This window comes from Pogona vitticeps, chromosome 1 (assembly GCF_051106095.1).
Source record: "Pogona vitticeps strain Pit_001003342236 chromosome 1, PviZW2.1, whole genome shotgun sequence".
NCBI classification, from domain to species: domain Eukaryota; kingdom Metazoa; phylum Chordata; class Lepidosauria; order Squamata; family Agamidae; genus Pogona; species Pogona vitticeps.
Window position 1 is genome coordinate 179,970,173 of NC_135783.1, and position 16,888 is coordinate 179,987,060.

General features: G+C 44.5%; 1 protein-coding gene across 2 annotated transcripts in view; it reads right to left on the minus strand.

Moving 5' to 3' along the window:
• Nucleotides 1-16,888, minus strand: part of NRP2 (neuropilin 2) — a 249,724-nt gene that overhangs the window by 139,955 nt on the left and 92,881 nt on the right. For both annotated transcript variants that reach the window (XM_020780758.3, XM_020780759.3), the window contains exons 3-7: nt 16,440-16,621; nt 9,893-10,123; nt 8,369-8,524; nt 5,430-5,599; nt 3,040-3,195 (exon numbers count right to left, since the gene is read on the minus strand). In XM_020780758.3, the coding sequence (XP_020636417.3) occupies nt 3,040-3,195; nt 5,430-5,599; nt 8,369-8,524; nt 9,893-10,123; nt 16,440-16,621 (895 nt within the window). The remainder of the gene's footprint in view (nt 1-3,039; nt 3,196-5,429; nt 5,600-8,368; nt 8,525-9,892; nt 10,124-16,439; nt 16,622-16,888) is intronic.

A 16,888-nucleotide genomic window follows, 5' to 3' on the forward strand; every position in this document is an offset into this window, starting at 1 on the left:
GACTCCCACTCAAGCTTCTTCTCTCAGCTCTTCCAGCTTCTCCTTAACTCCTCCACACAGGTTTCACATATATATACAGTACAGCCCCTCCTCCTGATGTCCCGCCTTCCACTCCCCATAGGATGGAACTTTCCCTCCAAACCCATGACAGACAGGTAACATCAGTGCTGTATGTAACAGTAACTTCCCCAATGTCTGGTTTATAGAACATGTGGAGGAGGAAAAGGGCTACGTACATTGTCTCTCTGATGTCTGCACACTGTAACCAAAGGGGGAACCTTTGCACTCCTGGCTGAATGTACGTAGACTGCCCCTGAAATCAAGAATGTAACTGCAGAGTGCATGAAGACTCCTGCTTCAGACAATCCCGTTTGGTGCGTGAAGGTTGGTAATGAAGCAGTGGAGATGAGACCCAGGAACCTCTCCAGCTCCATGTGTCCTTTGAAGGTATAGGGGAATGACCTCTGAAGGTGATGGTGGAGGTTATACGCCTGGATTAATATCAAATGATGTGTTCCTCAGCTGGAATAGATCAGCTTTCAAAGCCATCGGCTTCTCTGCTGCTGCTCCAACCTATTTGCTCCAGATGAGGACTACTAGACTAAATGAGTTAAATAGAAAGGAACCAGATGTGACAACGAGGTCTGATCAAAATCCATCTCACATCTCAGTTTGCTGCAAATAGCAAATTTCCTATAAGTGACAATCTCAAGTGATTTATTGCCTTTTCTTCCTGAGCATGATTTTTAACTGTTCTCCAGATCCGTGAACAGTACAGATATAATCTCACATGAATCATCTCCTGCTGAATCCTGCTGGAAGATTAAACTTGGGTGAGGTTTGTCAAGAGGGCTGCTGCTGATAATTCTAAGGACCTTCCTTCCTTCCTTCCTTCCTTCCTTCCTTCCTTCCTTCCTTCCTTCCTTCCTTCCTTCCTTCCTTCCTTCCTTCCTTCCTTCCTTCCTTCCTTCCTTCCTTCCTTCCTTCCTTCCTTCCTTCCTTCCTTCCTTCCTTCCTTCCTTCCTTCCTTCCTTTCTTTCTTTGAGATTAAGTATAACTAAAACAAAACAAAGGCAGGTGGATCTAGTGGTGGGAGAGTCCATAAGGCCTATGGTGTCATCTTGAAATGTAGAAACATTATTTTTTTACACCAAGAATTCCCTAGCTGTCGGGGATTTGGCTGGTGGACTCTCAGCTGGAGATCCTGGGCGTTGCGGCCTTAAGTGACAACCTTTTCAAACTCTCTAAGTATGAAGCAAACCTTCCACCCTGATCTTCCCATGTGAACCAAGGAGATCTGAAAAGAGAGCATCAATCCATCTGGCTGAATGTGTTTCTAGTCCTTTCCCTTGCTACCTAGAATTCTCCATGAGAAAGATTCTGGATGGCAGAGAAGACAGTAATTGTAGCTTCTCTTTGGATCTTCCCGTTCTGCCTGGAGTAATGCTTAGATTTTCACAATGCCTGCACAGGGCTTATGTCCAACTGAAAGTCCATGAAAACATTTCAAGTAGCGCAAGTTCCCAAACAGAAGGATCAAAGGGGATGAAAGCTACTAATGAAAAACAGAACTATCCAGATGCAAAGGCACAGCAGGATTATTAAACACTCCCAGAAACAGGATCTCAGCCTTGGGAGGTCATACCAGAACCATACCTGAGCCACCCTAGGGAGGGAGGCTGATCTTTCCCCTTCAGAAGGGGATTGCCCCGCTTTCCCTTTTCCTATGATACTGTTTTATCTCAGTACTGGAACTGACCAGGAACAGCACTTTCTCAGAGTCGCGGTCTAGTCTTCCTAGGGAGAACTCTTCTCTACTTCAGACAACCCATGAAAAACGTCCCACCTTCACTCTTGGCTCTGGATTACAAACCAGGCTAGCAAGGGGCCAAAAATGCTAGGCCTGAGAGTAATTCTCTGTGAATTGCCTTGGGCACTTCAGCCCTTGAGGCGAGGAGAAATAAAAGAGGAGCCTACGGGCGCCTTCCTTTTAAGGAGGCCTGCCTAGCAGGGAAAAGGCAGCTGCTTTCCCTCCTCAGCCTTTTTCAGATTTTACTTCAACACCTCTTCTTCCCGTCCCTTGGCTTGAGGCGATTTACCATGACAACATTTGTGAATTCTCATTTTCTGGTGTTACAGAGCAGCACAGGGCAGGGGCAGTCCTGAGCGCCTTCAGAAGAAGGGCAAGGATGATGAACAGCTCTGTGCCTTCCCAGGAGCAACCAGCGCTTCATTATTATACCCAGCTGCACTCTGCACGGACTGTGCTTTTGCTCCCCCTCTCCTGCACACCTGCCCAGAGCACGAAATAAGTGCCTCTCTGAGCCACCCTCCCCTCTTCCCCCCTCTGCTCCTCCCCACCGAGCACACCGGAGGCATTGGGAGGTGGAGGGATCAGCAAGGGTCAGCGCAGCAGCCGTATTTATAGACAGAGCAGGAGCAAGTACTCCATGCATCACTGCCAAACCACTGCTGAGGCTACAGATCCCCTGTCCCCTGACAGGCCAAATTGCTCCTCATTATTTATTGTCGGGCTTTATTCTCTGGGACATTGTGATCCCCCTCCCAGGATTTGTGCCCTTTCATTCTTCCAGGCCTCAGTAACTCCTGAACTGCAGTTTCGTGTGGTTTTGTGATTGTTAACCCAGCATGGGGACCAGGCCCAGGCTGTAAATGCTCAATGAATCTTGTATGGCAAAACATGGGTCTGCAAAAGCATTTTCTCCTTCATTTGCAGTCAAAAGGCATACCAGAGACTCTTCCTCTCTCTCTCTCTCTCCCTCAGCGAAGCAAGCCAGATTTTCCACAGAACGATCCTTCCTCACGATATGAGAAATGTTTGGGAACAGCGTGGGGGGGGGGGGAGGGAGCTTCTGCATTTGGTGTCTTAGCAGTAAACAGACGTAGCACAACTCTTTGTAAACTCCCCATTCATTTCAGCCGTCCTTTCTACCACCACTGTTGTCAGTCATTGGGATGCCTTGTAACATTTTGGGGTGGGGGGGCGGACTGGAGAGGGTGGAGAGAAAAAGCACTTACTTTGTGGTTCTTGCCATGGCGGTATATCATCCAGTCCTCACCGTTGGTGCTAACTTCCAGTTTGTATAACTTAACGTAGTATCCATTCTGTGTTTCTCTGGAAATGGCACCCTGCGTAGCAATGGCCGTCAGTATCGTCAGAAAGCGAAGATCCACCTGTGGTCAGTCGGGAAAAACAGGAGCTTTAACCAGACACTCAATAAAACAGCTTGTTCTGCACTCTGAGACAGCTTGGGTGCTTTCTGGCAGCTGCTATACAGGACAAGCCTGCAGAACAAGAGGGCAAAAACACTGATGGAAATTATGCCCCCCAAACACATCATTCTAAGGTGGGATTGTGAACCTCTTTTTTTGCCTTCTGACTGAACCACAGTAGATCACGGCGCGTCAGTGGTAGGGGACAATAGTTGTGTGTTATGCTAAGTGGGCTCCCCAGGACTTTTGCTCTGCTGCAGCTGCTCCAAGGAAGATGTTTCTGAAAGCAGACCTGATCAGGATCGGGTACGCAGCCGGCATAAATTAGCATGACAGTATTTCATTTTTAGCAGATTGCTGTGACGCAGCTGTAGCTTTTGCCACTGGCCATGTTTAGAGTTGCCTATTCCATCTAAGCTCTGTTCCAGTATAAGAATTTAATAGGATCAATTTTCAGACCAGCTGAGTTAACATTCCTGGATGTGGCAGCCTGTGAGCCTTAGAAGGAAATGTTTTCAGCCGGCCTGGTTTTGTTGCAGTTTTCGTAATTGAAGGAGAGTAGCACATTTCGGAACTGCCCATCTACCCCCTTCCCTGCTTCTCGCTGTCTTGTTGGACTGAACTCTAAACATGTGTGGGATAAAATCCTCATTATGTTTCTCTCAAACCGCCCAGTGCATGTTGTGTTCCTGCCTCGGCTTAAAACCATCATCATCACTGTCATAATCAACAACAATTAAATAGTAATTTGTGCACTGGAGTAGAAGTAATTTGAATGTAAACGGGAGGTGTGCCCTTTTAAAAATGTGCCATTTACCATATAGAGGAGAGGCACCAATATTTTGCAAACAAACACTGGCAGGTTTCAGCTGGAAAAAAAGAGGCATTTTTGTGCTTCAGGCAGCCTATCTGCTAGTGTGGGGTGGGGTGGGGAAGGAGAGGGAACCACAAGCTTCTGCTGAGTAAAGGGGTTTGGAACTTTGCCCTGACATTACTAAAGTCAAAAAAAGCCAACTCTCAAGCAACAGAAGGACTGCTAAAACTGAGGTCTCCCACCACTCCTCGGTGGAAGGCAGAGACTAACCCATTTTGGTCAGATGGGGTGTCTTTCACATGGAAGATTAAGTCATGATGTCCAGTTCAGGCTTAGTGATTTCTTACTGATGGAGATCATAAACGGTCATGAAGCTACGAAGCACTGGGCAGCTCTATGGGCAATGACCTTTCAGTATTTCCAGCACTGAATGCTCTTAAGCACCTACCATCCTGTAGACCTTACTCCAGTCCACAACACTTTGCTGCGTGAATCGTGAATCAGTTTGCTCTGGGCAGCCCTGAAGCCTTTCGTTTGTACATTCCAGCTGGAATTCCCAGCTGCTGGGACACATCGCAGTTCCCCAAGAAGAATAAATATTATTCTTGCTGGACCTGCCCAACACACGCAAAAGCAAAAATCCCACTCCTTTTTGACTGCAGTAGAGCCCTAGAAAGCTTGTAAGTGCTAGGATGCTTTCTCGATTCCTTCCCACACCACCCCCTACCCACCCTCCTTAGCTTTCTGGAAAGCCCATCAAGGGTTCAGGGGGCACCAGGTCAAGCCTCGAACTTCTGCAGGAATGTTAATGGTTGGACAGAGCTGCTGCCTTCAGTTCATGAAGACAGAGCCATGCTGTTTTTGCCAAGCTGCAGCTTTTCTGCTGGCCCCCAGCATGCCACAAGGACAACCACAGATTCTGCAAGCCACTATCTCCTTGGGGTCAGTTTCACAGCAGGATTGTCAGATTGGTTCTTGGATGAAAATGAATGTGTAGGGGGTGGGGGGGCGGGATTGGAGAATGGGGCCGAGGAACTCCAGGAGAGTGACTGTTCCCCTGCCAAGAGAAACTACGGATCTAAACGTTTAAGAGATGCTTCTTCGCCAGGCTAACTCTGCCAAGGCTGCTGCCATGGACACACAGGAGGCTCGCCCATGTCAAGCCAAAACCAAGTCAAGCCTTTCACACAAAAGATGCTAGCTGGGGGTTCTAGCAGACCACAGATTTGGCAAACGTGACCTAAACATCACATCACAACAGCTTTCCAAACAACACAACTGTTGCTGAGTCGGATATGATGGCTTCACTCCAAGACCTTTTAAGGATTGTTGATTTCCCTCCTTAGCTACTGACAGTAATTATATTACAAGCTGACATTACCTGTAGGTATTCTCTGTTGTTATCGTCATTAGGAGTCCATCCGTTGTCATCGCTATTAAGCCGACTCTGCTGTGGTGTCCACCGGCCATCAGAATAACTGGTGGAGGCTGTGATCTGTTCATTAGAGATCCGGCCAGATTCCATCCCCAGCGGACTGTTGCACTGGAAGTCTGCAGGAGGCAGAAAAAAGGACAGATGAGGAATCTTTCTGTAAAACCTGTGTCCTAAAAGCCTCACTGTGGATTGCCTTCAAAACCTGATCAATGAAAGCAGATGTGGCTGCAAAAAAAATGAGCACCAACATCCTTTCATGCATCTGAAAAAAAAAAGCTAACAAAATGGTAATGTTCAAAATGAGACAAGAAAGATCTCACATGTGGAATTTTATCTAATCCTTCCTTGACTGCTGTGTGGCTGCAAAACTTTGCCACTCGATGGTCTCCTACAAAGGATGAAGACATCAAGAAGTCTGCAATAAAATGTCATGAACCTTACAGAAAACCCAGTCAGTTTATCTGGCTTCAAATTCTCATTCAGTCCTAAAACACACAAATAATCCTGGGCTAATCATACTTAGGGGGAAGTGGTGGCACTGTGGGTTAAACCGCAGAAGCTTCTGTGCTGCAAGGTCAGAAGATCAGCAGTTCGAATCCACGCAACAGAGTGAGTGCCCGTCCCTTGTCCTAGCTCCTGCCAACCTAGCAGTTCGAAAGCATGTAAAAATGTGTGTAGAAGGTAACAGCGTTCCGTGTCTAGCTGCGCTGGCCACATGACCACAGAAACTGTCTTCGGACAAATGCTGGCTCTACGGCTTGGAAACGGGGATGAGCACCACCCCCTAGAGTTGGACATGACTGGACTAAATGTCAAGGGGAACCTTTACATTTAATCATACTCTAATCTTAACCTACCTCATAGGGTTGTTGTGAGAAAACAGCATATGTGGGATTTTATGTGCATGCTGTCAGCCAACCCTCCCAAAACAAAAACAGAACAGAGCAAACAAACACCAGGCAGAAGATGTAAGCCAAGAGCATCAAGATAACACACATCACTGCCTTTCAAATGTTTTTGTCTAACAATAATAGAGGCAAAAATCAGATGGCTTTTCCAGTTACAGACTTGCTGAACCGTTTTAGGAAATAAAACAATGGCCTCCATGGGGTGGAGACCTCCCCTTTACAGCAAAGCATTCATTCCCTTATAGTTGAATAAACTGGATAGTTTAATAAATTATTAATCAGGTGTCAGGATAAAATGGAGACTGAGAGCACCATGGACACCCTTGGACCCACTGGAGGAAAGGTGGACTATAAAAATGACATGTAAATAAATAGATGTTGGATGTAGAATGGAATAGCTATATTGCACGCATGTGCAACTGATTTCCAAACCATCTGGATAATGACTTCTTTTCTTCTCCAGCATCTACATTTTTGTGTGTTTATGGCTTGTTTGGTTTGTTTCCTTTTGTCATGGAAGAAAGAAAAAGAAAAGGGAGCTTTAAAAGAACTTGTAGCCATATAGAGACAAGACGACCAGGGCTGTGTTGATCACAAGAACTTCCTTCTTGGATTAGACCAATGGTACATTTAGTCCCGTTTTATGTTTCCAGCAAATACCCTGAGGAGTCCAGAAGCAGAGTGTGAATCAGGCATGCTTCCATGTTGTTTGCCTATAAAATCTGGCACTCAGGAGGCATTCGGATTCTTAGCTAACAGCAACTGATAAGAGCACAGTACAGTGGTGCCCCACTAGATGATTACCTCGCAAAATGATTAATTCGCTAGACGATGAGTTTTTGTGATCACTATAGTGCTTTGCAAAATGGTGTTTCCTATGGGTGATTTTCGCTGGACGATGTTTTGGGCTTCGCAAGACTTTTTTTCGGGACCAATTTTCGCAAGATGACGATTTTGACAGCTGAGTCCGCGATTCATAAAACGGGCATTTTTGAGACTGTTTTTCGCAAGACAGCGATTTTTACAGCTGATCTGCGCTTCGCAAAATGGTTTCTCTATGGGCGATTTTCACAAAATGATGACGCTTTTTCCCCATTGGAATGCATTAAATGGATTTCAATGCATTCCAATGGGGAACCGCATTTCGCAAGACAATGTTTTCACAAGATAGCGATTTTCGCTGAACGAATTAACATCGTCTTGCGGGGCACCACTGTATAGTGATTTTTAAAGCTATTGCATTGGCTCAAAATATTTTGCTGCCTGAAGTGGAAGACAAAGTGATGCATGCATTATAAAGAAGCCAACTGGACTGTGAACTCAATCTTAGTTTAACTCTGACGGTAGCATCCTCTCTCCCAGTTTAAGGAACAAGTGCAGATTAGGATAGGGCTAACGACGCTCCAGCCCTGTGGCCTGATTCAGTCCCACAGGGTCTGGTTCCAGTCTGCAAGGCCACCGAGGAAGGCATTCAGCTGCCCATTTTGAGCCACCCTCTGGCCTTCCTTAGTTTTTTTGTCTCAAAAGTAAAGGAGAGGAAAGCCCAATGTCATGGAAGGGACTTGCAAGTGCTGCTGCTGAGTCTTATCAAAACTTAGCCACTTTTGCACCATTTTGAATTTCAAAATACGTTTTAAATGTTTCACCTCAATTTCAAAATTCACCATTGATGCTTGTGGTGACAGAACCATCACCATTCACGTTTTAGGCAGGAAAGAAAGAAAACATTTGAATGGACCATGTTGAGCTCTGTCACATGATTCCAATGCTTAATTTTATGATATCAAACTAAAAGTGACTTAAATATTGAACCCCACTCCCCACCCACCCACATCTGAATTTTGCCACTGCATTCAGAAATGAGGAGCTCAGAAAGGACACCCATATACGGCTACATTTCGTTCTGCTTCAAGGCTCCCATGCAGACCCCAGTTCCACAGGGCAGCACTGGTGAACCCTCAGAATGGGTTAACTCACTCTCTGGCACCTCCTGCTGGACCAAATAATAACGAGCAGAGAAGCCATCTTTAGCCACCGCCAAATCCGTGTGGAATGTAAGTGACAAGATGCCAGTAGTGGAGCGAATCTCTGAAGGGGTTTTCGTGCCACAGTACCTGCCGATCAAAGGACCAACTGCAACAGAAACATAAGAAAAGTCCATTGTAGCTTGGGTGAGAGACATTCATAACTACCTTACTCAATCAGCTTGGAAAGGCGGTCAGGACTGGAGAGCCAGAAATAGCACATCTGTACATATTGCCAGTCAGTTAAAAATTAAAACATCATAGGATGGACTTGGGGTGTGTGTGTGAACTCGCCTGTACTGCAATACAGCTTCACAATATATCTCGAGTATAGCCCTGTACATCAGTTTAAACAGATGCTTAAGCAATCTTGCTAAGAAACATTACTTTTTTTTAGCATGATAACTCCCAGAATCCCATGGCCAATCTAACTAGGAAACTCTAAGAGAGTTACAGTCAAAAAAAGTAACTTTCCCAAACCTTGAATACAAATGTCTATCTGCAGTAAGCTTTGCACATAGATCCTGAAAAGGTAACAGTCCACAAAATTTTGATACCCTGAGTAACTTGGCTATTATCGACTTTGGCTATTACTTTACATTACTGCCCCTTGGAATAAACTCTGTTGAACTCAGACAGGTTTGCTAATGAACAGAAAGATACGTGCATTGTCTCTGAAGAATCCATACTTTATCTGAACACTCACTGGAGATTCATTCTCATGGCACAGAATCATATATGGAATACACAGATAAACACACACACACCACATACATACATACATACATACATACATACATACATACATACATACATACATACATACATACATACATACATACATACATACATACATACATACATACATACATACATACATACATACATACATACATACGTGTGGTATCAAAAAAGCCAAGCTTATGGCTATTTCCATCTATATTATACTTCCAATCCATCCATTATTTTCCTGATGAGTAAAATCATAAATGATTGATCAATGGATAATGTTTCTCAGCCATTTCCCTACAAAAATGGGGCTCAGGGTAACACACAAAGCCTTGCTGTGTGTAGTCAAGGTAGCTCATGACTTTATTCTACACCTTCTGGTTAAATGGGCTCTCTGAAACACCAGTGCTCCAATACTTCAGATTCTACCTTGAGATCTCCATGATTTGATTCCATAGATCAGATTATTCAAAAGCCTTAGTGTATTCTCAACATCCCCTAATATCACAGTGGACCATAAAAGGTGCAATGCCAGCAGAAGAAGTACAGCAAAGAACTCCATCACTGTTCAATTTAACTTCTGGCCTCTGCTAAGGACAAGGCAACAATATATGAGATTGGATACAGCTGTAGAGCATTAGCAATTTATGACCTTTATGGAACTCTTTGGACTCAAAATTGATGCTGTTAGCTTGACAATAGCCAGAGTCGGAAGAGAACATTGGCAATACATCACTTTAATCCTTACCTTGAGGAATACCATCCCAGATGTCCAGCCAGTCATACTTGCAATCTCCCTCTCCAACTTGCAAGGGGTCATGCTCGAGATCAAAGGTTAAAAACTGAAGGATGATCTCCATCTTTGGCTTGGCCATGATGGTGAAGGCGCAGTCCAAATTATGAGGATACTTATCAGGAAACCCAGGGGATTCAATAGTACCGTTTGAACTGGTGAAATTTCTGGAACAATCTTCAGAGCCTACGGCAAGAGACAAGAGAACCAAGACAGGATGTTAACATCCTATGTTATTAGCCACCTCAATAACCGTAGCCAGGCTGAGAGGCGTCATTCATAATTGTTTGTGGGGTGTTTTTTTTTTTTATAAAGCACTTAAATCCCTCATGCAGAAAATCGCTACAGCCTTGCAAACGTATTAATTATTAATATCACCGTCCCTGTTTTATTTTCCATCAGAGTGGCAATTAGCAAGCCGTTTCACCCAAATGACACCTGAAGTTTCCCATCTTAAGGACTGGGAAAAAAAAACCAGCATGTGAAGCTTAAAAAAGATGAGGAGAGCGAAGGAGGGCTCTGAGGGATGGGTTGGGGGGGGGGGTTCTGTGGGGGATTCTGTCAAAAGGAGAAACAGAGCTGCCTTTCTCACTCGGCCATGTTAGCCCTCACACCAGAAATGTAAGTAATGTCCATCCTTAAGGAGCGCCTCCCTCCCTGTTGGCTGGATAGACAATATTGCCACTTATTTAGCGATGACCCCAATCCTGGCCTCCGCTGTGCCACAGCCGGCTAAGTGCCTTCTATTTCTTGCCTGACCCAAGGTGCCTTGGGGGGGAGAAGGGGCTTCCAGTCTGCTCAGGCAATGACTGCATGAAAACTATGGCTCTGTGGGGACCAGACAATTAACAATTGAATTCTTCAGGCTGCGGGTCACTGGGAGGGAGGCATGGAAGGGAAGACGGAGAATGTTACAAGGCCCTGTGGTTCCAGGGTTGTAACAGAGCATTAACTTTCACAACTGTTCTCTCCTTTCTTTTATTATGGAGAAGCCGCTCCAAAGAGGCACAATTCCAGGGCTGAGCGACTCCAAACATATTGCTAATAAACCATCATCACAAAGCTGCAAAAGCATTTGCTTGTGCATGAGGTGTGTTAGCGTCTGGAGGAAGAGATGGAAGATGAACCATAATGTTTATACTAATGGAAATGGAAGTTTACTTAACCAGATGGCTTCTAAAATGAATGGGACTTATTTGGAACCCCTAACAATGTAGACTCAAATTTGATCCATTTCAGACATGAACAGCTAAAGATGAATCACCAAATTTGCTAACCCAACAGGCCGCATGTAACCAGCTTCTTCCCATCAAGTGTTTGCAGCGTCATATGACATATTTTATTCTTGTACTTTCTGTACTTTCAGGGCATTTGTGCTCCATCACATAGGACATGGAAGCATGAGAGGGAACAACTGTGGGACAGCAAAGAACATGCACCCCCTAGTGGCCAATACCCACAACACAGCACAAGAACCAGTGTGGTATAATGGTTAGTGCTGGATTGGGATTGGAGAGATCCAGGTTTTCGTTCACGCTGGGCCACAAAACTCCCTGGGGTGACTTCCGTCCTCACTACATCACAGGACGATGGTGAGGTCAGAGGAAGGAGGAGGAGAGGAAGAAGAGACCCACATATCCTGCCTTGAGCTCATTGCAGGAAAGGAGAAATAAAGTTATGACTAACAGAGAAACTGTGTTCAGAACTGCCTCCCTCTCTGCCAACAGTAGGGCTGGCCTTGTTGTATCTGGACTTAGTCGGAGACTCGCTTATGAAGTGGAGGAGAAATACTAATGTTGGCTTGTCACCCAGTTAAAAACGTCTCAGATGATTAAGCTGGAGGGTTTTAATTATATCTGCATATAAATAAAATAAAGGACACATTCCACTAAGTACCTCTCTTGAAAGAGGTACTTTTTTCTATGCAAGCGAAATAGAATACCTTTATAGTTGAATAAGTGTGTGACCTTCAGTTTTTGTGATTGCTTAATTCACAAGTAATGTTACATTAAACAAACAAACAAACTGGCGTCTGAAGAATCAATGGCACCTTTTAAGTGATCAAAACAGGGTTTAGAGAACAATTAAATTAATCCAATAATTGTCTAAATGCTGTGACTCTGTATTAGTATAAAATCAGTGCTTTTAGCTATCCCCCAGTCATGTTTAGCTCCATGATCACAATTGCACCAGATCTGGTTTACAGTTCAATCCATGCTAACATCTCCCCATTCTATAGAACAGTGGTCCCCAACCTTGGGTCCCCAGGTGTTCTTGGACTAAAACTCCCAGAAGCCTTCACCACTAGCTGTGCTGGTCAGGATTTCTGGGAGCTGTAGTCCAAGAACATCTGGGGACCCAAGGTTGTGAAGCACTGCTATAGAGGCAAGGAACTTTGGCCTTCCAAATGTGTTGGATGCCGTTTTCCAAGGGCTTGAACCAGGATGGGTAAGGGCAAGGGATTATGGAGATGGTGGTCCATAATATCTGGAGGGCCTGCGTGCTGCACCTGGGATGCAGCTATGCATGCCGCATTGCAAAGGGGATAAATGCAGGGATTAACAGGTATAGGAAAAGCTAAGAACAAGCCAGCCTTACAGAACCCAAACGTCCAAACTCTAGCACTATGAGCTTCCCCAAGTCAGAGAAGATATTTTGTGTAACTAAAAAGTCACTAATGTAACTAAAAGTCAAGTTTCTTACTGTTGCTACTGTAAACATTTATTAGCTATCTTTCATTGCAGCACACACTGACAAATAAAAAGCAAAATAAACAGCAACCAGGAAAACAGAAACACGCAGCAGCAGCAAGAAGAAACAAAGCTAGTTGTCTGAACCAAAAAGCCAAACAGAAAAGACGGCAGTTGAGGCAATTCAAGCAGAAGGCTATTAAAGAACGGAAAACCATGCCACCGCACTGGGTCATTTGGTACAAAGGTTCCTTTTCATGGCAGTCTTCACATTGTTACACAGGATCTGAACTCAGAGCACAGACTGGGAAGAAAATTGAAGCTAACAGAAAGGATGATAAAAAAGAGACATTTTGGGACATATGGGAGACCTAATCGATGAAGACCTTCACAGGCAAGAGCCAACACTTTCAAGTGAATTCAGAAATGTTGGCACAGTTCTAACAAGATCGGATGAAAACGCTTTAGAGACATTGAAGCTTGTTGCTCAGTTCCCTGTAGATGATGGCTAGGAAAGTTGATGCCAATTTGTGCAAGATCTGTTCCCAGGTATTTATGAAGGCTGACCTATATGCGGACCATAGAGCTATGGGGGGGGGGGGGAGAGATAAGGATGAGAATGGGAAAATCAAACTGAACATCCTCATGTCTCTGAATTTATGCCTCTGTCAAAGAGCCTGAAGTTGTCTGGACAGCCACGTCTTCAACCCACTAGCCCACACAGCTATGGCTGGGGGATTCTGGAAGTCACAGTCGGAAAAGGCATAATCTGTTCCATGGTTCATTAAGAATCTCTGTAAGGACAATCCTCTTTGCCTCCAACTCCCTCCTTTTTGTGCGGGGGCTTGATTTCTTCATGGTAATTGCTTCATGTTCTGATGCCAACGTAGATCTTGTGTGCTCCCATCCAAGATGCCGGCCGTGGAATGTCTGCCGACAGCTCTGGGTCCTGTGACCAGGAGCTCCCCCCAATCCCCAACCCCAACTCTTGCACAAGACACTGCCTGGCCTCTCCATGAGTACATTAAAAACATTGTCTCACCCACGCCTGCAGGCCCAAAACAAGACTATTTTTTATTTCTCACGAATTCTCGTTCCCACACACCCCAATCTAACAAATATTTAGACAGAGTGAATTTTAAAAGGCCTCTGATTAGCTTTCCTTTTTTTTCTTTTTTACTTTCACCAAGAATACTGTGGTATTAAAAGGGCATTATGAATAGTTCCCCTTGTGCAACACTCAAGAGGCGCCCGTCTTGTTCCCTTGATGGCACTGCCAACAGCAGCCCGTTTAAGCCAGTGTTACACCAGTTACAAAACCCTTGGCTTCTTGAAAGAGGAAACACAAGGCTATTGATCAGTGCTTGAATCACATATCCATAGGAGGAGGGGTGAGCTTTGTGCAGACCTAAGAGAGAACTGTTTTTACTTAGCCTTGGCTTTAATAAGCTCCTCATATACTAGGCCATGGAGAAAAGATATACTACTGTATTTGGAGTCCCAGGGTACATGAGATCACTTCAATGAAGAAGCCTCCTTTTCATGCCAAAAGAAGAAGAAGAAAATCAAAACGTATTGTCAATATTCCACTGAAATATTTTACCTTCTCGGAGGTGTTGATGAAGCAGATCTGAAAGGGGCAGCAAATCAGGAAGGACATCACAATGAAAGTGACATTTAACAGTATGAAGAGATTGTCAGATATTGATAGGAAAAAAGATTCCCCAATTTTCTCTGCCCTGGGCTTGTAAACGATCTAAGTGACCAACATCTTCCCCAGAAGAGTCATTTTCAATTGTTGGTCTTCTAAGCATCTGGTCTTTAAAACATTTGGAGGTCCAAACGTCATTGCCCAAGACATCTCGACCAGTGGCACACACTCTGCTGGCGGGACACTGGAGTAGGGCTAGGCGGGAGACAGGAATTCCATAATAATTTCTAAGAATTCTTCGTCCCCTCAAACCATGCATCTTTCTGCAAGTTTAACCTGCTGCCTCTTCCCACCCCTGCATGGTGTCAATTGCTCATCTGTGATCTTTCAGTATGTGCTTGTTTCCCCATAAATGATAAATCGTCGTCGTTTAGTCGTTTAGTCCTGTCCGACTCTTTGTGACCCCATGGACCAGAGCACGCCAGGCCCTCCTATCTTCTACTGCCTCCCAGAGTTGTGTCAAATTCATGTTGGTTGCTTCGCAGACACTGTCCAGCCATCTCATCCTCGGTCGTCCCCTTTTCCTCTTGCCATCACACTTTCCCAACATCAGGGTCTTTTCCAGGGAGTCTTTTCTTCTCATTAGATGGCCAAAGTACTGGAGCCTCAGCTTCAGGATCTGTCCTTCCAGTGAGCACTCAGGGTTGATTTCCTTTAGAACTGATAGGTTTGTTCTCCTTGCAGTCCAGGGGATTCTCAAGAGTCTCCTCCAGCACCACAATTCAAAGGCATCAATTCTTCGGTGGTCTGCTTTCTTTATGGTCCAGCTCTCACTTCCATACATCACGACAGGAAAAACCATAGTTTTGACTATTCGGACTTTTGTTGGCAAGGTGATGTCTCTGTTTTTTAAGATGCTGTCAAGGTTTGTCATTGCTTTCCTCCCAAGAAGCAGGCGTCTTTTAATTTCGTGGCTGCTGTCTCCATCTGCAGTGATCATGGAGCCCAGGAAAATAAAATCTGTCACTGCCTCCATATCTTCCCCTTCTATTTCCCAGGAGGTGATGGTAAATACAGTAACAAAAAAAAATTCCCTTTGGGAAAATTATTGTGTCAGAAGCCAGGTTATTTGATAGAGCCAGTAGGACATGAAGAAAGGCAGAGAATCCTGGCCTTAGACAACTGGCAGCGTAGATTCATCAATCCTTCCACAGGGTTTGTCACCCACAAAATAAAAACTAGAAACAAGAGAATAAGCAGTGCTAAGTCCATTCTGTCGTTCTGAACTGGGGCAAAACAACAAGGGATTTAAAGCAGACCAGTTCCCTGTCTGACCTACCGTCCCAGCCTGTGGGTCTAACCGTTCTCTTCTTTTACTAGCTGGGCAGGCACAAAGCTCGTATGCTGACTAGTGGACAACAGCAGCTGGCCTGATCACAAAGAATCTGACAGCTTCGAGCAGAGCTGAATTTCTGAGTGCAGACTAGCAAGCCACTGGTTGAGTAAGGCACAAAGAATGTCTCAGTAAGCAGCACTCATTCTTTCCAGGATACTAATAAGCTGACTTAAAACAAAACAAAGCAAAACAAAAACCCAACAAATGGAGTTACCGTATTTTTCGCTCCATAAGACGCACCTTTCCATAAGACGCACCAATTTTTTAGGAGAAGAAAACAGGAAAATATAATCTGTTTTCTTCGCTCCATAAGACGCACAGACTTTCCACACCCCTGTTTTGTGGGAAAAAAGTGAGTCTTATGGTGCAAAAAATACAGTATTTTAGCCTAAAACATGCTTCAGAATTTTTTTCAAGGAAGTGAAAATCAAAGTACAGTATATATTTATATTAAAAGACAGTTTTATTTATTGACCACATTTTTAACAATTCGTCCATGAGGAAGTTCAAGGCAGTTTGCATAGTGTGCCATCTCCCATCCAGGCACTGCCTAAATCTAGCCCTGCTTAGCTACAGGAAACATAGCTTATCTTTATCTCATGCCTTCAGTTCAGACCAGAACCCTGAGAACTGTTGAACTCAGAAGCAGCACAAGCGAGGAGAAAGCCGTCTGATGCAATGAACGCACACATAAGATCAGGGGAGGGGTGGGCGGAGGAGGCAAGAAAAGACCTGTGTCTCTTTCCCTAGTGGTTAGGTACTCACCTGTCTTATAGATTTCATAGCGCAAAGAGAAGCCAGCCCCTTGGCGTGCATAGTCAGAGGTGAATTTAATGTAGAGAGAAGGGCCCGAGGATGTGATGGTAGGAGGAGCAATGTTTCCACAGTGCTTGCCCAGAAGATCAGCTGATTCACTGTCTCCATCTCGGATCTCGATGAAATCGTATCTGTCAATGGGAGTGAAAAATAAAACAACTGAGAGAAAGCTAGAGAGAGATATAAATCAAAAAGTATATATACCTTGATACACACCGGTCATTTTTCTATCACCTGTTTTTCACAGGGTTCGGTAAAAAAACAAAACAGGTATCTGTGTACATTTAATGCTTGTTTAAAAGAAGAAATGTTAAGGTACTGTTTTTAATGTAATCAGCACCTACTGAAATTTCGTCCTCCTCCTCCACACAACTATTAAAGGTTCAGGAACTCTCTCT